The sequence below is a fragment of the Mobula birostris genome, chromosome 9 (genome assembly GCF_030028105.1).
Source record: "Mobula birostris isolate sMobBir1 chromosome 9, sMobBir1.hap1, whole genome shotgun sequence".
Lineage (NCBI taxonomy): Eukaryota > Metazoa > Chordata > Chondrichthyes > Myliobatiformes > Myliobatidae > Mobula > Mobula birostris.
In genome coordinates this window covers 12,889,946-12,917,122 of record NC_092378.1, presented here as the reverse complement: position 1 = coordinate 12,917,122, position 27,177 = coordinate 12,889,946, and the positions used below count along the sequence as shown (strand labels likewise).

The window sequence follows — 27,177 nt, the reverse complement described above, 5'->3', positions numbered from 1 at the left end:
GTTTGGGCTGAGTTTCAACTTGATTCCTAGAGGAGGACATTGACACTATTTTAATTCTGTCAACCTATTGTGATTCTAACAATTGATACCACTTTTTTTCTGTAGTATGTAGCTTCTAATAAAACAGGGTGGAAAATTAAAACCACAGAGTTGAGAGTAGGAATTACTAAACACATTAATCTTAATAATAGTACTGCCGTAAAGCTGGGTCTGTGGGTTGGAAGCATTTCAGCTGGACGATTATGGCTCTGTTTTATGCATGCCTGTGTGTATGTGTGAGTGTATTGGAGGTTATGTAAAATGTAATGTTGTTTTAGGCATTGCTGAGTTTTTATTTATACCTTGAAAAAATAAAGACATTTCAAAAATGTCTTACGTACGAACAATCATAATGGATGACCAGTTATGGTCATTGTATGCTTCAATTCCAGATCTTCCACTGTTTTTGAAGAAACAGTGCTGACTGAGCACCAAGCTCCCATGGTCTTTACAGGGGAATTCCTTACAGTAGTCCATTGTCTGTGTTATCCCATTGCACTGTGTTAGACTCATAGAGGGATACAGCATGGAAGCAGGCCCTTCAGCCCATCTACTCCCTGTTTTCTATAAATGGCTTATATATTGATCACCTTCTCTATTCTTCCCACATTCCCATAAACTTCCCATAGATTCTAACACTCACCTACAGTACCTTAGGGGCAACTTACAGAGACCAATGTTGTAGTATGAACAAAGTCACTGGAGAAGCACTGAAGCTAGTGGATATTGAAGTGTTTTATTCAGCAAAAATGAGCACCAGCCATCATATTGAGACACTCTTGGAGGAAGGGGCTTCCCGACCCAGTATTACATGACATTTTTATATGCTACAGATCAAAGTTAACGAAGCAGACCAAGTTTATCGTTGCAATCTATCTACAATGCTTCCTTTGAATTACTTACAGCTTTCACACATCTCCTTCTTCGCACCCAAACTCCAGACATGCAAAATGAATGTTAATCCGTATTGTTTGGTTTGCAATTAACTCCAGTCCACAGCCCCAGGTAAACTATTGCTCAAAGCTGCGTTTTAAATTCAACCTACAATCCACATTCACATCTGAAGATTGGTTGTTGGTGAAGTTAGTATTTGCTATAAGCAACACCCTCCAGCATACACACTTTCACCAGTTAACCCACAAACCTGCATAACTTTGAAATGTAGGAGGAAACAGGAGCACCTGGGAAAATCACAAGGTCACAGAGAGAATATTCAAACTCTACACAGACAGCACTGAAGGTCAAAATTACACCCAGGTGTGATTCCTACTTCTCAGTAGTTTTACTGTGTTTGTGGACCTCTTGGGATCCTCAATGCGCCATTCTCCATTCTCACCTAAATTTAGAAAGGCTTGGTCATTCAAATAAATTGATTGCTAAAGTTATCAATATCAGTGAATGCCATAAAAATCTCTTCACATCTTTTGATAAATTGGTAACAATGAAATGATATTTGACAATTTACAGGGACAAACATGTTGGCAAGATGTATTTTAAATCTTCGTCTTTTGTGGATTACACAAGAAAAGCAACAGAAAAGCTGGGAATGGATAGTTCAAAGGTTAGTGCTATGTAATTATTTGAGTTATGAGAGCTACCACTGGCATTGAGAATGGTATGCTGTACCATTTTAATGGCAGGTTAAATAACAGGAATTGCATATACCACGCTGCTATTTAGCATTAAATGTTGCTAAAGTGTTTAAAAGGTTTGTTTCTGCTGCACAAATAATTAAGGTTTTGATCATAAGTTCTTTCATACAGTTTTACATGAGACAGCAACTTGTATAAAGTTATTTGAGTAATACTTGAATTCAAAGATTGCACAGAGAAATTTAGCACGCAAGATAAAGACAGGAAATGATGACATCTTTTAAGTCAGGCAGCATCTTTAGAAGCAGAAAAAAAGGGATCATTTTCAGGGGAAGATATTTAATGGAAGATCGTCGGCTTGAAAAATTAACTCAGTTTTTCTTATTACTGATGCCATCTAGTCTGCTGAGTGCTTAGGAAGTGTTCTTTACTAAGCTGTGATTTTGGCATCTGTGCTATTTGGTCAGGTTGGTTTGGAATTTGGATCTTTGCTGCCATTTCACTATGTGATGGCTGCTCAAGAAAGTAGGGCACCCCCTACAGTCGAGAGAAACTATGTTCTTTCTGCCTTGGTGATTGTACCAACCACCAGCCGTAAAATTAACAGGCCACACAAAGGAGGGAGGAGAAGATGGCAACGTGATGCAGCGTGCGCGGCTGTTCCGAATGAATATCGATTATGTGTAACTAGGCGCCATGCACAATCCGGATTTGATGGAGACAGCCATGAGAAGTGCAGAGGTACATCTGGAGTAACTTCTGAAACACCTGCTTCGGTGCCGCTGCTACTGTGCGATCGAGAATCTCCGGAGATGAAGGCCCCATATCCTAGGCTTTGCGTATCGCCTGTTGCTGGGGCCAGGGTCGAAGTGCTCGGCAGAGATGGTGCTCGGTGTTGAAGAGGTGGGTTGGAGGCTCGGAGTTTTTCGGACGGACTCGGAGTCGGACTGTGGTCGGATGCTTCCAGGATGCTGCACCAACAAGTTGGCGGTGCTGGAGGTTTACCGTCTGCGTTAGATGATGGAACTTTCGAGAGAATTTGAGACTTTTAGTGTGCCATGGTCTGTTCTTATCAAATTACGGTATTGCTTTGCACTGTTGTAAATATATGTTATAATTATGTGGTTTTTGTTAGTTTTTAAGTTGGTTTGTCATATGTTTTCGTGATATCATTCTGGAAAAACATTTTATCATTTCTTAATGCATGCATTACTAAATGACAATAAAAGGGGACTGCATGTCCTCATAATCATAATCATAAATTTTGAAATTTGTAAATTCCAGGACAGCTGGAGAAAGGTGACGGTAGCAAATAAGATGAGTGGCAGAAATACATAAGTTCCTTTTATTAATATATTTCAGCAGCGAAGTCCTGTAATAAAGTAGTAAGAAATATTGCTAGTTACTTTGGCTGTTATCCAAATGCAGCAATCAATCAAGTGTTGTCAATGAAAGATCAGACTGCAGGAGAAGTGTGCCTGCTGTTTCCTTCAACTGGATTCCAGGGTTTTTTCTGGAAACAATATATTTATAAGACCTTGTATTGCACTTTTATTAGTGGTTCAAACTTGGATTCATCAAGGAAGGGCCAACTTAGTTTGTATTTCCAGGAAAATCCATGATGTCTTTGCATATTTTGCAAAGAAACTTTTTTATTATTATTTAATTCTTTCTTAATGGAATGTACTGATTTCAATACACATTCAAATTCCTTCAGTTAAAATAGCCCTTTTATTCAGTGTTTTCCATGTGAGCTTTCAGATTTTTGGACATTGGGGAAGGTATAACTTGTACAAAAAGGACAGATTGCACCTGAACCCAAAGGGGATCAACATCCTTGTGGGCATCTTTGCTGGAGCTGTTGGGAAGGGTTTAAACTAATTTGGCAAGGGAATGGGAATTAGAGTGAGAGGACTGAGTATGGGGCAGTCAATGTAGTGTGAGGAAGGACAGGCAGATGAGAGGACAAAATTGCAGTCAGTGGGATGAGTTGAAGTGTAACATGGGAGAAAATTGAAAAGGGTGATGAATACAGGACTGAAAGTGTTATATTTGAATGCATGTAGTATATGGAGTAAGGTAGGTAACCTTGTAGAACAGTCAGAGATTGGCAAGTATAACGTTGTGGGCCTCAGTGACACATGGCTGAAAGAAGATCATAGTTAGGAGCTTAATATCCAAGGATATACCTTATATCGAAAGGACAGGCAGGTCGGCGGTGGGGGTGGGTTGGCTCTCTTGGTAAAAAAAATATGAAATTGAATCCTTAGAAAGATTATATTACCATAAGAGCAGAATTAGGCCATTTGGCCTGTAGAGTCTTCTCTGCCATTTCATCATGGCTGATCCATTTTCTCTCTGAACCCCATTTTCCCACCTCCTCCCTGTAGCCTTTCATGCCTTGACAAATCAAGAACCTATCAACCTCCACCTTAAATACACCCAATGGCTTAGTCTTCACAGCTGCCTGTAGCAATGAATTCCACAGAGTTGCCACCCTCAGACTAATGAAATTCCTCCTCATCACCGTACTACATGGATGACCCTCAATTCGGAGGCTGCGTCCTCTGGTCCTAGACTCCCCCTTTATAGGAAACATCCTCTGTACACCACTCTATCTAGGTTTTTCAACGTATGAGGAGCGTTTGATGTCTCTGGACTGGTACTTGCTGGAGTTTAGAAGAATTGTGGGCCGGGGGGAGATCTCATTGAAACCTATTGAATATTGAAAGGCCTAGATAGAGGGTGGTGAATCTGTGGAAGTTATTGCCATGGACGTCTCTGGAAACCAAGTCACTGTGTGTGTTTAAAACAGAGGTTGATAGGTTCTTGGTTAGTCTGGGCATCAAAGGTTACGGGGAGAAGGCAGGAGAATGGAATTGAGGGGGATAATAAATCCACCATGATGGGCTTATTGGACCGAGTGGCCTAATTTGCTCCTATGTCTTATGGTCTTGTGGTCTCTCTTCAGTTTATGGATTAAAAGCAAACTAAAGTCAAAAAGAAAAATGTATCAAACCACAGTGGCCAAGCCTGTAGTAGCACACACAAAATGCTGGAGAAATTCAGCAGGTCAAGTTTGTTTCAAGATCTAAGATGTCCTATGTTACAGGAATAAATATTTTAAAAATAATTGGGTGGATTTGTTCTGGAAGAGAAGGAGTTGTTGGTATGCTGTTTCTTACAGTTTTTATGAGTCCTCTGATGAAGTTGTGTGGACTGTCAGGAAAAAAACACTGGATTCCCTACTCCCTACTGAGACTTATCAAGGAACTAACAGTTTATAGGTTGTAAGATCATATGCAACTTTCAATATGAGTTAGTTAATGCAAGGGAAAGCACCAGCTGGAGATTTTGTTTTGAGTGCTGTTTAAGTTGAGGGGATTTCATGGAATCTCTGAGGGTTATAATTCATGAAGGATATGGATAAAATGTAATGAGTGTTCATGTACTTTTCTTCCCTACCCCACCTGTAGACTTTATTGTTACCCATTATTGTGCAAAGGATTGGATTGATGGTGGAGTAGGTTTATAAAGGTCATCACAACACCATGGCTCAAAGAGCCTATACTGTTTTGTACTATTCTATATTTCAGTCTCTGTCCACTGGTGATCACATCATCCTGCCTATTTCTGAGGCAGTTTTTGAGTCAGGCACGTGGCCAAGTGGTTAAGGCGTTCGTCTAGTGATCTAAAGGTCGCTAGTTCGAGCCTCAGCTGTGGCAGCGTGTTTGTGTCCTTGAGCAAGGCACTTAACCACACATTGCTCTAGTGTCTGTGCGAGGAGCGGCTCCCCACACAGACTTCCAATCTGCGCCTTGTAAGGCATGACAATGCCCGACGCAGGCCTCTCATGGTCTGAGTCGACGTTCCCTCCCCTTTTGAGTCAGGACATGTAAAAGGCACAATAATCTTTGACATATTGTTAGTGAGTAACCAACTGTACAATTTTATGAAACTGGTGAAAATGAAAAGTAGATCTCATGTTTGGATCTTTTGACTATCTTCCTCACAAAGAATTTTCGCATCCAGTTTTGTTTATATGTTTTGTGTCCATGGTGTCTTTCACCTTAAGTTTAAAGAGAGGTTTCTGGGATTATAAATCAGTAAAAAAACTTTTTACTTGGTTTGAAGATGTTTTCCTGTTGGCTTTAAATAATGAGTGACTTCTTCAACTGTCACTACAGTCAATAAATATCCCAATAAGGTATTGCCCGTTCAGGACTGTGGCCAAGTCCGATGAGTTCTTTATTATTGTAATCACAAAATAAAACCATTTAGGTGTAAACTTCTTTTAACACTGTGATACACATACACATTGCTGTATTTTAGGATCAGTAGTAGTGTCTGTGGCAGGGTGGAGATAAGTATCCACCAAATGAGGTGTAAGGCACTCCTTCGCTGGCCTGCAGGTCACCCTTGGGCAGGGTGTAGCACCTGCTTACTCCCCTCGCCCCTACCGCCCCTGAACAGGATCACGTGAACCATGGGAGCAAGTGTTGGATAGTCGTATGAGCGGCTGGTGCATATCACAAGTCGTGGTTATGCGGCCCGTGACTCCCAGCTGACAATCTCTGAAGAGTATTCATAATGGCTGGGGCCACCAGTCTTGTAAAGACACTGCCCAGAAGAAGGCAATGGCAAACCAGTTCTGTAGAAAAATTTGCAAAGAACAATGATGGTCATAAAAGCCACGATTGCTGACGTCAATACGACACGGCACATAGTGGTGATGCAGTCATTTTGAGAAAAGAGTACGTGTCTTCAATGCCCAGAGAGCTTACACCTGTAATTTCTCATCATTGGAGAAGATTCAAGTGCAGAGATATAGGGGTTAGAGTGGAGAATAGAGATAATTGGTGAAGCACTCTGGGGTGCAGGGTAAGGACCATGGCATAGAGATTGATGGGGAAAATTGAAAATGATGATGATTTCTGGGCAGAGGAGAGGAAAAAGGAAGTGAGATGGGAGAAGTTTGGGACCCAAGGAAGGGAGCTGGAACGTATTTGAGGAAAAGGTCAGTGGTCAGATATGAGGATAAGTCAATGGAATAGATGGAGAAACACCTAAAGGGGGGGGGAGTCAGAAAGCATCCTTAAGAGAAGGGTGGTTGTGATTGGGCAGAATTGGAGACTGTAGTGGAGGAACTGCTGGTGGCAATACTTAAAGATGAGACCAAACCAACGGATATGAACTTAGTTTAAGGAAGATCAAAAAGTTTTTTTAAAACTGCAACTGTTGGAAATCAGAAATAAATCTAATTCAGGAAAATTTGGCAGACTTTCAACAGCCACCGTATCAGAATGGGCCAGCTAACTAATGCTGGAACAAACCTCAGTCCTCTAATTAAGATCTCTGGTGCAAGCCCAATGCCTTTTGTGAATACATGGATAAAAATCACAGTTTGTTGGGAATAGAGTGGGATGAATGGGAGCTGGACAAGCATTAGCTGAGAAATTTCCTTGAAGCTTTAAAAATACAATTAAACCAAATTTTATGCCTGGAGTCTTTGGCACTTTGCCCCAGTTTTTTCTGTATTAAGTTATGCACTGGGAGATTTGAATTCTTGAATATCACAAGTTTAAGAGTGACTTCGTGATGATACAAATTCATGTTGAAAAGCTTTCAGAGCACTAAAGTGTTCTCACAAACTATGTTACAGATGTTTTCAATGCAGAAGGAAGCAAAGATGTTTCGAAAGCAAAACTAAAAAGTGCTTTATGCATACTGTTGCAGATTTATAAGTACATCAAAGTGGGTTTTCCAATACTATTTGTTCTAAAAAGGGAGATTTTATTGCCATAGGTGGAATCCAATAAAACTCAAATTAAAAGTCATTTATTATGCAATCTGTTGGTATAGGTAGGAAAAGAAACCGCTTTGAATTCTGGATAGACATGACCATTGTGTTGTCTGCGACTTTTCAATCTGCGTTCAAGATCTGTTTAAGTTCGAGGAATACCAGTCATCTAGTGACGAAGGGTTCCTGCTGATTTTCCTTTTCACCTAATGGCCCCCAGATGTAGGTTATGCTGGCAGAACTATATTTTTAGCTACTGTCAGTATATAATGATGAGTTGATTTCTTGAACTGGTGCTGTCTTTATGGCAATGACAATACCAAGATGATGTAATAAATACCAGATTCTAAGAGAAAACACAAGAGATTCTGCAGATGCTGGAAATCCAGAGAAACACACCCGAAGTGCTGGAGGAACTCAGCAGGTCAGGCAGCATTTATGGAAATGAATGAACAGTCGTGTTTTGTGCCAAAGCCTTCATCAGGACTGGAAAAGAAGCGGGGAAAACGTCAGAATAAAAAGATAGGGAAAGGGAAGGAGGTCAAGTTAGAAGGTGATAGGTGAAGCCAGATGGGTGGGAAAGGTAAAGAGCTGAAGAAGGAGGAAGAAGAGGAGAGTGGACCATGGGAGAAAGGGAACAAGGAGGGGCAGCGAGGGAGGTCATAGACAAGTGAGAAGAAGATGTAAGAGGCCAAAGTAGGGAAAAGAAGGAAGGGAAGGGGAAAAGATAAGATGAAATAATGCTGGAAGGAGAAATCGATGTTCATGCCATCAGGTTGGAGGTTACCTAGATGGAATATGAGGTGTTGTTCCTCCACCCTGAGGGTGGCCTCATTGTGGCATAAGACCATGGACCGACATGTCAGAATGGTGATGGGAATTGTAATTAAAATGTTTGGCCACCGGGACATTCTGCTTTAGCTGGCTGGAGCAGAGGTGCTTGACGAAGCAATCCCCCAATTTACAACAGGTCTCACCAATGTAAAGGATGTCAGATTGGGAGCACCAGATGCGATAGATGACCCCAGCAGATTCACAGGTGAAGTATTGCCTCACCTGGAAGGACTGTTTGGGGCTCTGAATGGAGGTGAGGGAGGAGGTGAATAGGCAGGTGTAGCATTTCTGCCGCTTGCAGAGACACATGCTAGGAAGGAGATTAGTGCAGAGGGATGAATGGACAAGGGAATCACAGACAGAACAATCACTGAGGATTGCGGTCAGTTGGCGGGGGGGGCGGGTGAAGATGTGTTTGATGATAAGATCCCATTGAAGATGGTGTAGATTGTGGAGAATGATGTGTTGGATGCTTAACTCATGGGGTGGTAGGAGAGGACAAGAGGAATTCTATTCCTGTTAAGGCTTTGGGAGGATGGGGTGAACGCAGATGTCTGGGAAATGGAGGAGGTGCTGTTGAGGGCAGCATCAATGGTGGAGGAAGGGAAACCCCATTCTTTGAAGAAGGAGGACATCTTTGATGTCCTGGAAAGGAAAGCCTCACCCTGGGAACAGATGCGGTGGAAACGAAGGAACTGGGAAAAGGGAACAGCATTTTTACTAGAGACAGTGTGGGAAGCAGTATAGTCAAGGCAGCCATGGGAATTGGTAGGTTTATAAAGGATGTCAGTAGACAGTTGGCTCCAGAGATGGAAACAGAGAGATCGAGACAGTGTGGAGGTGTCAGAAATGGATCAAGTAAATTTAAGGGCAGGGTGGAAGTTGGAGGCAAAAGTTGATGAAATTGATGAGCTCAGCATGGGTGCATGAAACAGCACTGGGTGCATGAAACAGCACCAGGAGCATCAGGAAGAGTTGGGGAGCATGACCTGAGAAGACTTGGAACATGGACTGTTCCATATACCCAACACAAGGGAAGGGAGGCATGGATGGGGCCCATGCAGCTGCACATGGCTACCCCTCGAGTCTGCAGAAAGTGGAAGAAGCTGTAAAAGAAATTGTTGAGGGTGAGGATCAGTTCTATCAAATGGAGGAAGGTGGTGGTGGATTAGAACTGTTTGGGTCTTTTGTCGAGAAAGAAGCGGAGAGCTTTAAGGACTTCTTGATGGGGATACAAGTGTATAGGGACTGGACATCCATGGTGAAAATGAGGCAGTCAGGAACAGGGAATTGAAAGTTGTTGAGGAGATTGGGTGGATGTGAAGTGTAGTGGACGTAGATGGGAAGGGACTGAAACAAGGGGGATAGAATGGAGTTAAGGTATGTGGATACAAGTTCAGTGGGGCAGGAGCAGGCAGAGACAATGAACCTACCTGGACAGTCAGTGATGAACAAATGAAGATAAAGTTTCATGCTGTGATGAAAGATGATTTAGAAATGAATGTCGCACTGATAAATTTTTCATTATGTGCCTGTCCTTGTGACAGAGCTATTGAAAAGGGAGGTACTGCCAAGGTTATTTTGGACAGGTTAGTAACACAGATGCACTTAACTCTGTCCAGGTTATAGCAGAATAAGAAAATTCCACACTGTCATCATCAGCTAGCATTGGTTATTTTCCTTGGGAGACAAATATTCTTGTTCTGAGTGTTTTGCTGTTGCATGAATGGATACGGTGGAAATTACAACCTATTACCAGAGTATATTTGTCACAGGTTAGCACTGAATTAGGAAATATCAACCTAGTCTCAGGTGTATCGCATAAGGAATGTGCTGAGTTCATTCCATTTGCCTCCTCATAGAAAAGGTAAAATGTGTCCATTCAAGCTACAATCAAGCACTGATTAAAAGTCTTGTTGAAGAAATTTCATGTAGGTAGGTTGGCCTTCTGATTTTCAGTGGGGCATATATTGAAGTGTTGGAAGCTAGTGAAAAACAGATGTAACGACATAAGTAAGAATTCCCCTTCCTCAAAACACTTAATCTACTGAATTCCATTAATATTTATGTTGTGTAAGTAGGTCTAATATGCCATAATCACTCATGCACCAGTAAATCCCCACCTCAAACTTGAATAGAAAACTAAAGGAAATATAGTTTATTCATTAATAATTTAATAACAAATTCTTACTTTATTAACAGCAAAATTTTAAAACCTTTTTAAATTTTATAAATCAACAAGTGGATGTTCCAATTTTGATCATTTGTATTTTTAAAACTATTGAGCTTACCCAAGTCCTCGTCGATTATACTGAAACAGTTATTTCCAAGAAAAAGTAAGAATATACAGTGGATTCCAGTTAATTGAGATGCATCAGGACCAATACACATTGGCCCAATAAAGTGGCTGCTCCAATTAGCTGAAGTTTCATGGAAATAGTTAAAAGGTAAACAAAAAACAAACTGCCATTTAACTGAGTAACAAATCATGTATTTAAATGAAATACAGAACAAATTAGAACACTACCAATGCTATTACAATTGTAGTAAAACTAAAAACTATAAAACTGTGTGTTAGTTCCTAATAGTTACCAGTAGAGGAATTCATCCAGTTTACGCTGCTGTGGATGGGGTGTCCAGGAAAGGGTAGGTCCTCTGGCAAAGGGGTTTGTGATATCCATTCTGGCGCAGCTCACTAGCTTTGGTCCACACCAGGCACTCAGCTCTCACCTGCGGCTCCAAGTAGCTGTTTGCACGTGACAGTGGCAACGCTGCTTTGACAGGTGGCCTAAATCAGACAAGGGCAGCCGGCGGGCCTTGTACCCCGGTGAAATAGAGGCATGCCTGTCCTAGCATGTGAAGTCAGCTTGAGTGGACTGGAAAGATGAGATCAATAGTGAGAAACAATGGCCGAGAAGGTGGTTCTGCAATGCTTCATGGAGAGTGAAGGACATGATAAGGCACAGAAGAAGTCATCGTTATCCTCGGAAGCCAAGGAAGACCCCACTCTCTGATATTTACTCATACTACTGGCTCCATACTCCTGAGGTTGAGAGAGTGTAACTGTCCCAGTGCATTGCTTTTTCCACTTTAAAAACTCTCCTGCTCAGGTTTCACTGTCATCGTCAGATGCAATGGACAACCATCATGCTGCTCTGTAAATGAACAAAATTGGTGCAGACACCAAGTGCAAATAATAGACTGCCTTCATACAACACTTTTGACGACTGCATTTTCCAATTCGTCATTTTCATTGTTATGTTCAAGAACCTAACTTGTTGAAGTAGTGAAATTGTTTCATTGTCACTCCTGCCCGTTGCTGGCATCTTCAAACCTGAATGCTTGAAACCGCAGTGAGCAATTCTGAATTTTCTTACTGCAATTTTCTCGCCAACTGTCAGTGACAGAAATCACTGCATTTTGAACACAAACACGCGCAGCTATTCAGAAATTGTTCACTCTAAGTACGGTGTAGCGTCTTAATGGCTATACAAGTTCATGTGACTGACACGAGTTAGAAGCTGTTCAGCAACAGTCTTCTGTCCCAATTAAGCGCTATTGTGTTCCAATTAAAGGGAATCCGAGCTATTTTCTTGATTCGTTTTTGTTCTTTAGGAGTTGTCCCAAATAAGTGATCAATCGATAACCAATTAATCAGATCCCATTGTAATTTCATTGTGTAAAGGTCTTGGTTCAGAAAAATAGTCATCTGGATTTTATTTCTTAAAATGTAGTACTTTCCTCTTTAATTCTCTTGTTACAAAACTCTAATGAAGCCACTGGCAAACATTATCTGCTGGATATGTACGTTTGTAGAATCAAGATATATATTTTGCTGCTTTTTTTAAAGAGGATATTTAAATTAGTTCCTTTTTTTTAGCCTTATGCCATTCAACAATGTTTACAGCAATGTGCTCTTATCTAGAAACATTATCATAGTAAAACATCCTAAGGTGCTTTACTGATCAAAATTCATTCACAAAGCTGATTAGTATGGCCCTTATTCATTTTTTTTTCTCTGGGAAAATGATGAACTGGAAAAATATATAAATAAATAGCTGAGCAAACTTTTCGAGAGCTTGGGAAGATAATTCAATAATTTAATTCCTTAATATTGCAATGGCAAATTCAAACCATATTGGTACTGTTTAGCAATAAATGACACTGTTCCAGTTGATGAAAAGATGTCTTTATTAAAGTAGACAGGAAATTTAGCTTTGTCAATAAACTTTCAAATTGAATTAAGCTATGGAAGAAACCTTCAACAGTTCAGTTAAAATTCTAGAAATGTAAAAGACCCCTTTTAAGATCTTTGTTCTCACACTGCAAGAGCAACTGTCAAATAATAGCGATTAATGATCACCAGACTGTTGAGGAAATGGGATTAAGGGAGAGGGAGAGAACAAAAATTGCCCTAAACATGGACAACACTCTGTTGTTTATATCATACATCATGTTTTCTTGATCATGTTTTACAAGATGTTTGGAGGAGTTATGAGATTACTGGTTACGGAATCAATGAACTTTAAGTTGGAGTTCCCCACTAATTCGCAATTTTTTCAACGGCATCCTTTTGAACCCCATTGGGATATATCTGCTTCTTTTATTATTGATGAGCCTATATTCTGTAGAAAGTAGTGAATCACAGTGAATAGGAAAGGCTAAAATAGATAAAATTCTCTTTCATTGTTCTAAATTTAACAATAAATTTCTGATACTTAAGATCCATTCAAACTAAATATTCTCTGTTTCTATGCCCCAAGTTATTATAAACACCCAGTGGTCACTTTATTATGTACAGGAATGGAACCCGGTGTGGTCTTCTACTGCTATAGCCCATCCACTCAAGGTTCGACGTGTTGTGCGTTCAGAGATGCTCTTCTGCATACTTCTTTGTAATGTATTTATTTGAGTTACTATCACCTTCTTATCAACTTGAACCAGTCTGGCCATTCTCCTCTGACGGCTCTCATTAACAATGCATTTTTACCCACAGAATTGCTGCTCACTGGATACTTTTTTTCAACCATTTTCCCAACCTGGGGTCCATGGATATCTTAATGATACTGGCCTATAGGAAGTTGGGATCCCCTGATCTGGAGACTGTTGTGCGTGAAAATCCCAGGACATCTGCAGTTCTGAGATACTCAAACCACCCAGTCTGGAGCCAACAATCATTCCATGGTCAAAGTCACTTAGACTACATTTCATCCCCGTTCTTATGTTCGGTCTGAACAACAACTGAACCTTTTGACCATGTCTGCATGCTTTTATGCATTGAGTTGCTCCCACATGATTGGCTGATTAAATATTTGCATTAATGAGCAGGTGTACCTAGTAAGGTGGTCACTGAGTGTATTTTATTGAGAACTTTTTTGTAACTTGCAGGGAATTATTGTTAATTTGCAGAAATTTATTGTTTACTGTGCTTGGTGGGATTTAATTAAGTCAAGAACTAAGCATGATAAAGTTACGATCCAGTAGAACAAAAGGGCACAGGCTTCCTATTCCAACAGTTAAGGTACATAGTTACTTTTCTACAGTACCTCCTTTCTGAAAATACAAGAGAGTCACTGATTATTTATAGTGTAAATTTGAAACTTAACTTCTCATACTATGCTGCTTCGTGTAGCAACAAGCATTGTTTAATCGTCCAATCCAGTCTTTGATTTTGAATACTGGAATTCTCTAAAAGTTAACAGGTGGACTGTTCACCTTATACAAACTACAGAGCGTTGTAAACTTAGTCAGCTCCATCATGGGCACTAGCCTCCATTGTATCCAGGATATCTTCAAGGAGCAGTGCCTCAAAAAGACAGCACCCAACATTGAGGAACCCCACCACCCAGTACATGCCCTCTTCTCATTATTACCATCAGGTAGGAGGTACGAGAGCCTGAACACACACACTCAGTGATTCAGGAACAGTTTCTTTCCCTTGGCCATCCAATTTCTGAATGGACATTGAACCCATGAGCACTACCTCACTACTTTTTATTTCTGTTGTTGCACTACATTTAATTTAACTATTTGATATACAAATATACTTACTGTAATTCTGTTGTTCATCCATCGTCATCGTTGATGAAGACCTCGACACCAGTATGATGATGATGGTGTCGAGACTAGCACTTGATTTGGATTTAAGTGAGGGAGAGTTGCGCAGTGTCAGCCTCACTCTCTCTTCCCAATTCCCATCTGGATCCAGTAGCAAGACAAGAGTCGAGACGACTGGAGATGGGACTAGGCGCAGTGGATGACCAGGACGTCTTCTGTGTCTTGTCCTGCTCTGCACGTTCCACGACGCTTGCAGAGACCGCCTTCTTGACCGTTGGACCTTCCATAGGTCTCGTCCACTCAATCCGCCACAGTCTGTCTTCACATGCTGGGATAGACAACTCCCTATCTCACCGAGGGTTTGAGACCCGTCGGCTACCCTCACCTGGCTTAGCCGGCTTGTCGAAGCCGTTGCCCGAGATGTGGCCACTGTCACATGCAAACAGGTGAGAGCTGAGTGCCAGGTGGGGACCAAAGGTGGGCTAACCGCCTTACAAAGGACGCGACATGTTCCCCCACCAGAGGTGCTACCCCTCCCTGACACCCTATACACCCCACTATATTTATATATAAATATAATTCTATATTTATCATGTATTACATTGTACTACTGCTGCAAAGTTAACAGATTTCACGACATATGCGGATCATATTAAACCTGATTCCGAAAATAACTCAAAATTGTTTAACTATTAAATAGCTTTAAGTCTGTTCTGTTTAAAGTATTGAGTAAACCCACGGTTTGCAGGAATTGGTTCCACAATTCAAAGCATAATTTGTGCAACAGAACTGATATCCCTGTATTTGATTGATCAAAGTATGAGCACATATTTATTTCTCAGGTGTTCTGAAATACAAACAGAAAGAGAATGTCACCCAATCAAAATCATTGAATGAAAAATAATGTAGGAGTCGCATGCTGCCATAATCAAGTCACTCAAACAATTTTTCAAACTTCCAGCAAGAGGTGAGGGAACTTTTTGCTGAGAGCAATGGCATCTGTCACTCAAAAAATCCCAGTTCCATAATTTTTGGCTGAGAATGAATGAAAGCATATGAGAATTCCTAGCCAGAACTTGCTTAATCTGGCCCAAGGAACACATCAGCTAAATGTACAGGCATCATTAAATGACTGAAGAAAATAGAGGGATGTGAACAAACACAGACTCCGAATATACTCATAAGCTGCATTTGTTGAGTGTATTTTTTTTTACCTTTGATAAGACTGAAGTAATTCACATTGTAATGCAATGGAGGGGGTGGGGTATTTCTGTAAATGTGTCCAATCAAGTTTTTGTTTATCTTGTAAGTCAAAATCTTAAACTTCTTAAAATTACACAAGGCTCATTTGCATGTTACTATGTTGCAATATGCAAATTTCCTTGCTTAATGACATCCAGAACTCGGTGCAACCCAGTACTGTCATCCCCCGCTTCAGCTCCACCTGCAATCTCTTCTATCACTTCAGAAAAGTGTAAATGAGGAGTTGAGGAACTGGAGTACACCAGTTGCAACCTTCCAAGAAACCATTTATTTTCTCCCTTTCCTACATGTCTAATTATTCACCCTCGTATTTTACCTTAATGCTGTCCTCATTTTGAAGTTTAAAAAGGGGGTCTTTGGAATCTTTGGCTTATTACACCAGTGGAATTACATTTAACTCCATTCTACTTTGAGCATTGGACATCTTTCCGTAGTTACATAATGAATAAAACCATTACTGAGGAGGTGTGCAGTACCCCTAGTATGTCTGAGCCAGGAAAATGAGGGTAGTCAACGGAGGATAGCCACGCACCAGATTAACCACTCCTCTGCTCATGCACTGTAGCAATTCTGCAATAAATATTTCCAAGGAGCAGTGTGTCTGCTAAATTATCACAAAGATTTCCAAATCAGAAGCAAAATCAGAATCAGGTTTATTATCATTAATGTCCTAATTCTGCTCCTATGTCTTATGGTATATCATGAAATGTATTGTTTTACAGCAACAGTACAGTGCAATACATTCCCCTTTCTCCTATGGTCCACTTTCTTCCCCGATCATATTCCTTCTTCTCCAGCCCTTGATCTTTCCCACGCACCTGGCTTCAACTGTCACCTTCCAGCTTGCCTGTTACCCATCCACCCACATTTTTACTCTGGCATCTTCCCCTTCCTTTTCCGTCTCAGCCTGAAATGGCAACTGTTTATTCATTTCCATAGATGCTGCCTGATCTGCTGAGTTTCTCCAGCATTTTGTGTGTGTATTGCTTTAGTTTTCCAGCATCTGCAGACTTTATCGTGTTTGTATATATACAGTATTTAAATTAGTAGTGTAAAAAGAGAGCAAAAACAAAAGAATATTGAGGTAGTTTTCATGGGTTCATTGTCTGTTCAAAAATCTGATGGTGGAGAGGAAGGAGCTACTGAGTATACATCTTCCAGCTTCTGCACCTTCTCTCTGATGGTTGTAATGAGAACAGGACGTGTCTTGACTGATGGTAGTCCTTAGTGATGGATGCATCATTTAAAAATGTCCTCGATTCGATGGTGGGGAGACCTGTGCCCATGACAGCTGGCTGAGTTTCCGACTATTACAACTGCCGTGTTCTTCTAATTTGAAGTTTTCTGCCCTTCCACACTTCTGTAAAGCATCTGTAGAATGTTATTCAGGTATATGCAAGAATCAAACACCACCATTCCATAGAGCAGCCTGATTTCTACTCTTGGCCATTACCTCAGACAGCATGACTTTATAATTTCAATGATCTGGACAGATGGTGGCTTTCAGCAAGATGTATAATGGTGTGAGCTCTCCTCACATATTTCCTTATTAGAATGTGAATGTGTTTTGCCCTTTTGGCAGCCACTTACAGTATACTGTACAAAGCAACACACAAAATGCTGGAAGAGCTCAGCAAGTCAAGCAGCATCTATGGAAATGCAACATTTTGGACTGCGACCCTTCTTCAGGTCTGAGAAGGAAGGGGGAAAATGCCAGAATAAAAAGGTGGGAGGAGGGGAAAGAGGCTAGGGGAAGGTGGTAGGTGAAGCCAGGTGGGTGGGAGAGGTCCAAGGGCTGGAGAAGAAGAAATCTGATAGGAGAGGAGAGTGGTCCATAGGAGAAAGGAAAGGAGGAGGGGACCCAAGGGGAAGTAATAGAAAGGTGCGAAGAAGGAAAAGGTCAGAGTGTGGAATAAAGGGAGGGGGGAGAATTTTTTTACCAGAAGGAGAAACTGATATTCGTGCAATCAGGTTGGAGGGTACCCAGGCAGAATATGAAGTATTGCTCCTTCACCCTGAGGGTCACCTCACCTTGGCACTAGAGGAGGTCATGGACCAACATGTTGGAATGGGAATGGAATTATACCACCTGATTTGCACAGAGGCTTTGAAAACAACAGGTAGTATATCATTAGCCTTAAAGAAGTCTAAAGGCAATTTAATTCACTAATGCTGAATCACATTTGTTATTGTCATGATTGTTGTTTCATGCTGCTTATCATTATTCCGGCCAGTTCGACTATGTCCACATTGAAGCATCTTAGTGAAAATAGAGAGATGTTATGGATGTAATAGGAGCTGATGATCTTGATACAACTGTTGTCTTCTAACGAAGTGTGATGAGTAAACCAGTGGGCCTAAAGGTAGACACATCCCTTGGTCCTGAAGGGATGGTACTGAAAGTATTGTGATAATTTACCAAAATTCCCTGGACACTGGGCAGGTTCCAGCAGATTGGAAGAAAGCTAAATGTCACACTACTGTTTAAAAAAGGATGTAGGCAAAAGGTGGGTAACTATGGGAGAGTTCGCTTAACAATGTAGTTGCAAAAATTCTTGAAACTATCATTAAGGAAGAGATGGCGAGACATCTGGATGGAAGTGGTTCCATCAGGTAGATAAAGCACAGATTCATGAAGGGCAGTTCCTGTTTGACAAACTTCCTGGAGTTCTTTGAGGATATAATGAGCGTAGTGGGTAGAGGGAACAGGTAGATGTTATATACTTGGATTTCCAGAAGGTGCTCAATAACGTGCTGCACAAAAGACACATACATAAGATACCAATGCATGGTATTGGGGGTAATCTATTAGCATGGACAGAGGATTGGTTAACTAACATAAATCAGAGAGTTGGGATAAATGGGTGTTTCTCTAGCTGGCAGTTAATAGTGAATAGGGTGACTGCAGGGGTCAGCACATGGTCTACAACTGTTCATGATATACATTAGCAATTTGGAGAGTGGGGCTGCGTGCAGCATAACTAAGTGCTGATAACACTAAATTAAGTGGAAAGGCAAAGTGTACACGCAGAGAGTCTGCAAGGAGATATAGGTAGGTTAAGTGAATAGGTAAGGGTCTAGCAGATAGAGTTCAACGTTGGTAAATGCGAGGTCATCCATCTTGGAAAGAAAGATAGAAGATAAGAATATTATTTAAATGGTGAAAGATTGCAGCATGCTGGTGTCCAGAATGATTTGGGAGTGTGTTTGCATGAATAGCAATAAGCTAGTTTACATCATGTCATCAAGAAGACAAATGGAATGTTGGCCTTCATTGCCAGAGGGATTGAATTTAAGAGCAGGGAGGTTATGCTGCAACTGTACAGGGTACTAACGAGGCTGCATCTGAAGTAGTGCATGCAGTTCTGGTCTCCTTTCTTAAGGAAAGACCACTTTGAAAACAGTGCAGAGGAGGTTCATGAGGTTGATTGTGGAGATGAGGGAATTAATCTTTGAGGAGAGATGAGTCACCTGGGATGAGACTCACTGGAATTCAGAAAAATAAGAGGGGATCTTACAGAAATATAAAACTATGAAAGGGACAGATAAGGTAGAGGCAGGAAAGTTGTTTCCACTGGTAAGAGAGATGAGAACAAGGGGACTTAGCCTCAAGATTCATGGGAGTCGACTTAGGATAGAGCTGGGGAGAAACTGCTTTTCTCAGAGTAGTGAATCTGCATAAATTTCTGCTCAAGGAAGCAGTGGAGGTTACCTCATTAAATATATTTAAGATAGAGTTAGATTGTTGCATAGCAGGGGAAATAAAGGTATAGTATATCACAGGTAAAGCCCTCCAAACCATTGAGCTCATCTCATGAAACACTGTCACAGGAAAGCAGCATCCATTAATGTGAGATGGTAGAGATCTCCACCATCCAGGCCATGCTCTCTTCTCACTGCTGCCATCAGGTAGAAGGTACAAGAACCTTAGGACTCACACCACCAGATTCAAGAACAGTTACTACCCTCAACCATCAGGCTGTTGAATAAAAGGGGATAACTTCACTCAACTTACCCATTATTGAGACGTTTCCCACAACCAATTATCTCACTTTAAGGATTTTTAGAAGCATAGAAAATAGTTGCAGGAGTAGGCCATTCGGCCCTTCGAGCCTGCACCGCCATTCATTATGATCATGGCTGTACACTAAATTAAGTGGAAAGGCAAAGTTTACATGCAGAGAGTCTGCAAGGAGATATAGGTAGGTTAAGTGAGTAGGTAAGGGTCTAGCAGAACCCTGTACCAGCCTTCCCTCCATACCCCCGATCCCTTTAGCCACAAGGGCCATATCTAACTCCCTCTTAAATATAGCCAATGAACTGGCCTCAACTGTTTCCACAGATTCACCACTCTCTGTGTGAAGAAGTTTTTCCTAATCTCAGTCCTAAAAGGCTTCCCCTTTATCCTCAAACTGTGACCCCTCGTTCTGGACATCCCCAGCATCGGGAACAATCTTCCTGCATCTAGCCTGTCCAATCCCTTTAGGATTTTATACGTTGCAATAAGATCCCCCCTCAATCTTCTAAATTCCAATGAGTATCAGCCTAGTTGATCCAGTCTTTCGTCATATGAAAGTCCTGCCATCCCAGGAATCAATCTGGTGAACCTTCTTTGTACTCCCTCTATGGCAAGGATGTCTTTCCTCAGATTAGGAGACCAAAACTGCACACAGTACTCCAGGTGTGGTCTCACCAAGGCCTTGTACAACTGCAGTAGTACCTCCCTGCTCCTGTACTCGAATCCTCTTGCTATGAATGCCAGCATACCATTCGCCTTTTTCACCGCCTGCTGTACCTGCATGTCCACTTTCAATGACTGGTGTATAATGAGACCCAGGTCTCGTTGCACCTCCCCTTTTCCTAATCGTCCACCATTCAGATAATAATCTGTTTTCAATAATCTGTTTTCCTGTTTTTGCCACCAAAGTGGATAACCTCACATTTATCCACATTAAATTGCATCTGCCATGAATTTGCCCACTCACCTAACCTATCCAAGTCGCCCTGCATCCTCTTAGCATCCTCCTCACAGCTAACACTGCCGCCCAGCTTTGTGTCATCTGCAAACTTGGAGATGCTGCATTTAATTCCCTCATCTAAGTCATTAATATATGTTGTAAACAACTGGGGTCCCAGCACTGAGCCTTGTGGTACCCCACTAGTCACTGCCTGCCATTCTGAAAAGGTCCCATTTATTCCCACTCTTCCCACCTGTCTGCCAACCAATTCTCTATCCACATCAATTCCTTACCCCCAATGCGGTGTGCTTTAAGTTTGCACACTAACCTCCTGTGTGGGACCTTGTCAAAAGCCTTTTGAAAATCCAAGTATACCACATCCATTGGTTCTCCCCTATCCACTCTACTAGTTACATCCTCAAAAAATTCTGTGAGATTCGTCAGACATGATTTTCCTTTCACAAATCCATGCTGACTTTGTCCGATGATTTCACCGCTTTCCAAATGTGCTGTCATCACATCTTTCATAACTGACTCTGGAATTTTCCCCACCACCGATGTTAGGCTTACCGGTCTATCATTCCCCGGTATCTCTCTCCCTACTTTTTTAAAAAGTGGGGTTACATTAGCCACCCTCCAATCCTCAGGAACTAGTCCAGAATCTAAAGAGTTTTGAAAAATTATCACTAATGCATCCACTATTTCTTGGGCTACTTCCTTAAGCACTCTGGGATGCAGACCATCTGGCCCTGGGGATTTATCTGCCTTTAATCCCTTCAATTTACCTAACACCACTTCCCTACTAACATGTATTTCCCTCAGTTCCTCCATCTCACTGGACCCTCTGTCCCCTACTAATTCTGGAAGATTATTTATGTCCTCCTTAGTGAAGACAGAACCAAAGTAGTTATTCAATCGGTCTGCCATGTCCTTGCTCCCCATAATCAATTCACATGTTTCTGTCTTTTTTTTACCTCATTATCTCATGATCTTGTTATTTATTGCTATTTATTTATATTTGCATGTACATAGTTTGTTGTCTTCTGGGCTCTGAATTTGCTGAGTATGCCCACAGGAAAATGAGTCTCAGGGTTGTATATGGTGACATATATGTACTTTGTTAGTAAGTCTACTTGACTTTTGACGTTGAATTAATGGTAGACGGAACTGAGTCCACGGGTTGATCAACTCTGATATTAATGAGTGGCGGAGCAATCTCAAAGGATTGATCTACTCCTGCTTCTATTTCTTATGTCTATCTCCTAAATGCAGAGGCTCCCGATGAAATTCTCACATCAGTTCTCACTTCAATAAAATGCTGATTTTAAAATACATGTGCTTATCTCCTTAATAGTTTAAGGAATGAAAAATTAATGCCTTACAAAAAAAAAACTTATTTTTCAGTTGGCACTACAGCATCTGTAATCAGTAACCTATGGAGACTCATCCATGTTAATAACTGTTTCTTTTTTATACTATAGTCTTGTTTAGGATTGAGTCTTTATAAGTGCAGTCAATGGGCAAAATGGCCTAATTCTGCTCCTATATCTTATGGTCTTTATAAGTGCACTTTAATTTGTGTTGGTCTACAATAAAAAAGAACTTTAGGATGTTTTAGTTTAAATGGTTTTGACATGTTTAAATATTCACTCAGTTATTCTTTATTGCTGGCAAGAATATGTTTAAAGGTTTGTACTAGCTGTGCTGAAGCAAGATGATGTTCCACATTATTAGTCAAAGTAAAGATACTGAAAACCAGCACTTTTGTGTGATATGTCTTTCATGAGTGCATTCACAAACACTGACTGCTGCAAAATAAATGCCATCTAAACTATGAATCTAAGTGAAATTACTTGACAAAGTTAAAGGAAACTGTCAGTTTGTTACCTACCCGAGCAATAATTAAAGATTGTTCAAGGAAGTAATGTCTCTCTCAGTATAAGTTGATGTTAACCGTTGTCTGTTATGTCTTGCATGACTCAGTGTGGCAGATCTGGCACCACAGAAAGGAAGGCTTGTCTGCAAGGGCTTATTTGACCTCAACCAAATCAAATTGCTTAAGTAGCAAGCTTTTAGCCAATGTTTTGTATCATTTTCTGTATGGGGTATGCCAACTCCATATTGTAACAATTGTACTTTGACAGGTATGTTTATGACATTAACTGGAACAATTCCAGTTGATCACATGGTTATAATTGTGCTTAGATGTGTGCCTTTTTCCCATTTTTCAGATGTCGGACAGTTTAATACAAGGTTATTATGACAGATTCATACCCCGGATTAAAGAGTTGGAAGCATTTAACCTGGTAAGCTTTGGGGAATAAATATTTATAGGCTTTGCATACATGGAATAAAGGAGATCTGCTCTCTCCCTACAGAATACACTGCTATCACAGTTAACCTGACAGTGCACAGAACAGATTTTTTTACTGATAGCAATATTTTATAACCCTGTATAAAATCTAATGACCAAATTGACAATAATGTGAACTTAGTAAATGAAAAGTGTAACGGTCAAAACAGGTGGTTGGGTGGAGATACGTCTCTACCAAAGGAGATGTAGGTGTTCCTTCCCTCCACCAGCCTGCAGATCACCCTTGGGCAAGGTGTAGCACCTGTTTAGCCCCCAATCAGGGTCACGTGAAGCGAAGGGAACAGGTGCTGGATTGTCGCTGAGCAGCTGGTGTATATCACAAGTCATGGTTATGTGACCACTGATACCAGGCAGACAATCTCTGAAGAGTATTGATGACGACTGGGGTCACCCGTCTTGTAAAAACACTGCCCAGAAGAAGGCAATGGCAAGCCATTTCTGTAGAAAACTTTGCCAAGAACAATCAAAGACCGTGATCACCCATGGCTTATGACACAGCACATAGTGATGACGATGAATGCTTTAAAATGAGACATGGGCTAGAATAATAGTTTAGATTCATTGAATAGTTCAGTGCCAATATGGATTTTCTTCAACAAAGAATTTCAGCTATTAATTCAAAAGAGACTTTGCATTTTCATGACTAATTTCTTACTTGAATCAGTTTATACTTTTCGATTGAAAGTTGCAGAGGTTGAATGCCAAGTTAATTTTGAACAAACAAAAATTAAGCATGGGTCCAAGATAAAGATGCTGTAGTTTGACTAATAATTGAAAGAGGCTTTGCAGTTGTGTCTGCATAATAAAGAAAAATCATATTGGCTATCCAAGACATATCTGCATTGAGAATGCTGATATTGGGTGCCGTAAGTCAGAAAATCAAGGAAGCATTTTAATCTCTGATGCAGATGTTTGTCATCGTAATCAGAACAAAAACAAAATTCAACCAGAAAATGTATTCCTTTAGTTCAGTAGATAGTGGATGTCTTCATAACTGCCGCGTTGTTGGTGGATGAATTTGTAATTAAAGGAATTGAAGAGAGATTCAGTTTGGCTTACCTTAAATTTCTTAAAGTACAATCCAGATTCATTGCATAATTCAAGTGTAAATTTACTTTTACCTTCAATATTGTTTTGTTGTGTTGTTAACTTTTCAGGACTGAGAACATCTCAATCTTTATTTTTCTAAATGCCTATAGCAATATAAATTCAAAAGTGCAAAGCAAAAATTCAAGAAAATATATTAGGAGAGGGAGTAGCCACTGTTATCTTCTGAACTACTTGGCCATTCATTAAAATCATGTTCCATTTTCCAGCGTGATCCACATATTATCAGATTCCCTTAATATCAGAAATCTACCAGTTTCTGTTTGGGATGAACAAAATGACTGTGCTTCCATGGCTGTTAAGGGTAGAGAATTCCAAAGGTTAACTGCACTCTGATTAAAGACATCTTTGCTTATCTGAGGCTTCCACTTCTTCTGAAATTGTGCCTCTTGTTCATGATTCCACAGTTGGGGGAACAGCCTCGCTATTTCTAATCTGTCAAGCCATTTAGGAATTTTGTAGGTTTCCAAGAGATTTCCTCTCATTCGTCCATATATTCCCAGTCCACTCATTGACCTCTTTTACAACAAAAGCATCATCTCTGGAACAACTCTCGTGAATCTTTGCTATGGCAAATAAACCCCTTCATATGGCTGCTACTTAATTGCCCATGCTCAATACAGTTGCAACATTGCTTTTGAAATACTAGTTTATAAATTACTTCTGATGCTCAGTTACAGAATTTTTTTTATCTCAATGTGTCTTAATACAGCAAGCAATATGTTAGATGTCATCACAGAACAGTGCTGAGATCCATACTGGTGCCTTAGAGTTCTATAACTACTTTCTAGAGAGCATTTAAACAGCTATGCTTCAATGCTTGACTGCAAGATTGTGTTTGCAATTTCGTTGGCAGTCAGTCTGAAGTGTCCCACAAAAAGCATGCTGTGTCTTCTGGTAAAACATATTGTGTCCTATATTTTCTAAAACTATGTGTTAATTAGAGCAAGAAAAAGGAAGAAGTTATTTTCTCATAATGTGTTGGCATATTTATGTATAGTATACTTAATTAACTTTTGCTGAGGTCTGCTTGATGCTAGAATACCTTGGAATTCCAAAATATTATATTGACATAAGAATCTATGCCATATGAGTGGAAGTTATGGATCTCATTAAAAATACATTCTATAAGTGCAATTAAGTACAGCTGTTAAAATAGATTAATAATTAAAATTATTAAATATATTATTCAACTGAGGTATCTAAGGACTACTTACTTAAAATCTACTTAAACATATAATTAGAACTGTTTTCTGCATCTTTCTTTCAGCTGAAGGTAGCCTTAGCCCCTTGCATAGAAGGTTTAATACTTTTGGATCGACTTTGCTATCTCAAGGAACAGGTAATTTTCTCTCACTGGGTGGTTAATATGAGTAATTTATTTGCCAAAGATGCCATGGCCATAATGCAATTTTAGAAGATGCAGTATTGTATTCCTTTCAATTGATCTGCATAACTTTTCACCCTTTAAAATGTATGGTTAACAGATGTTCTTTATACTTGAAATGTTTACATTGTTTATCCCACTTAAATAAAAACTGCCACTTAAAATACAAATTTTAGACGGAAGACAGCGTGTAATCCTTTTGAAAGATATATTTAAAACGTCAAGGTTTAAACAGAACAAAATCATGAATTATCTTAATCAAACAAATTATTTACACATGGCAAATTCTGTAATTATAATATGACTTTATAATTACAGAGGTGATTATAAATCGGGAAGCACACATGTATTCAATGAAACCAGCAATTCTTTTGCTGAAACTTTTGTAATGATTCTAACTGATTTCTAATACTATCTTTTTCAGGAAAATGTGGCATGGTCATCGCTAGTCCAGCTCTTTGATCCTGTAAAGTCCCCGAGATGTTACGCAGTAATTGGTGTGAAAAAGCAGTACCATTCCAAAATTTAATTGTATTATTGATGTGTTTTATACTGTGCTTTTTCATTTTTCCATTTAAATTCATGCTTTTAAGAGTTACTAATTTTATCTGATGTTCTTCAGACTGCTGATTAAACTTTTATTTTTACTGGTACATTTTTGACAATTTAATAAACAGATGAAACACATTTGAATGAATAAGCCATTATATCATGTTATATTTCTTGGCAAGATTTCCACACCCAGTGGAGAAAATGTATTAAAAAATAAATAAGTTTAGGGTGAAAATGAAGTTTTTCAATTGTACAGTTGTCCATAATTCTGTGTAACTAGAAATGGATAATTATACTTTCTTGATGGAAAATGAAATCAGATCTAATTGCACGCACATTTATTTTCAGCGAACATGGAATGATGAAGACTGAAGATCTGTTAAAATGATCCTCTGATATATTTGAAGGTTGGAGTAACATTATAGAATTTATAGGTTTTACTGGCAGTGGCATGGCTGGGTGAGGACCAAGTAAGAGCAAGAGAATGCAAGGGTCTACGGCAATGCAGCAGAGTCCAAAGTGCATAATGAGCACATTTCAGTTAGGAACCGAAGTGGGCAGCAAGGTCCCTCAAGCCTGCTGTGTTATGCATCAAAATCGCAAAGTTCTACATACGTATAGTGGAGAGCATTCTAATTGGCTGCATCACCGTCTGATATGGCGGGCCACTGCACAGGATCGAAATAAGCTGCAGAAAGTTGTAAGCTTAGTCAGCTCCATCATGGGTACTGGCCTCCATAGCAAGAAGGACATCATCAAGGAGCAATGCCTCAAAAAGCCGGTGTCCATCAGTAAAGACCCCCATCGCCCAGGTTGTTGTAATGTGAGCATTATTAAAAGTAAGTTAATACTGATTAGGATAATGGGAGGGGAGGGTGGTTTTACTTCCATTCTTTTTACTTCCGGTGTGCCTCGTATATAGTGTTCCTGCCATGCCATACGGGTTCTGAAAGCCTCTGTATATGCATATTGGTTTTGACGTTCGAGAAAAAGTTGCTTCTTTGGGCATGAAGTTGTCAAGTGTGCCTTTTCAAAGTAGAAGGTACCACATATTTTTGGCGACGAGATGAACTGGTTTTGTGGACGTGTCGGCACGTTTCGAACGGGAGCAGCCGCGCCGATAAGGGGCCTCACGTTCAGATGGCTACGTTTGGGACTATCGTTGAATTTGTGGAGGTAATGGTGGACTGGCCGGAGTATGAGGAAAAGTTGGG

The 27,177-nt window shown here is 40.2% G+C and overlaps 1 protein-coding gene across 3 annotated transcripts in view; it reads left to right on the top strand.

Annotated features, from left to right (window-relative positions):
• mettl25 (methyltransferase like 25) overlaps positions 1-26,174 on the top strand; it is a 93,226-nt gene extending 67,052 nt beyond the window's left edge. For 2 of the 3 annotated variants that reach the window (XM_072267491.1, XM_072267490.1), the window contains exons 9-12: positions 1,507-1,600; positions 22,775-22,849; positions 25,295-25,366; positions 25,836-26,174. In XM_072267491.1, the coding sequence (XP_072123592.1) occupies positions 1,507-1,600; positions 22,775-22,849; positions 25,295-25,366; positions 25,836-25,940 (346 nt within the window). In that variant the 3' untranslated portion in view covers positions 25,941-26,174. Of the gene's footprint in view, positions 1-1,506; positions 1,601-22,774; positions 22,850-25,294; positions 25,367-25,835 lie in introns of those variants that run through there. The other variant, XR_011887117.1, reaches the window with a different exon arrangement.
• The last annotated feature ends 1,003 nt before the right edge of the window (positions 26,175-27,177 follow it).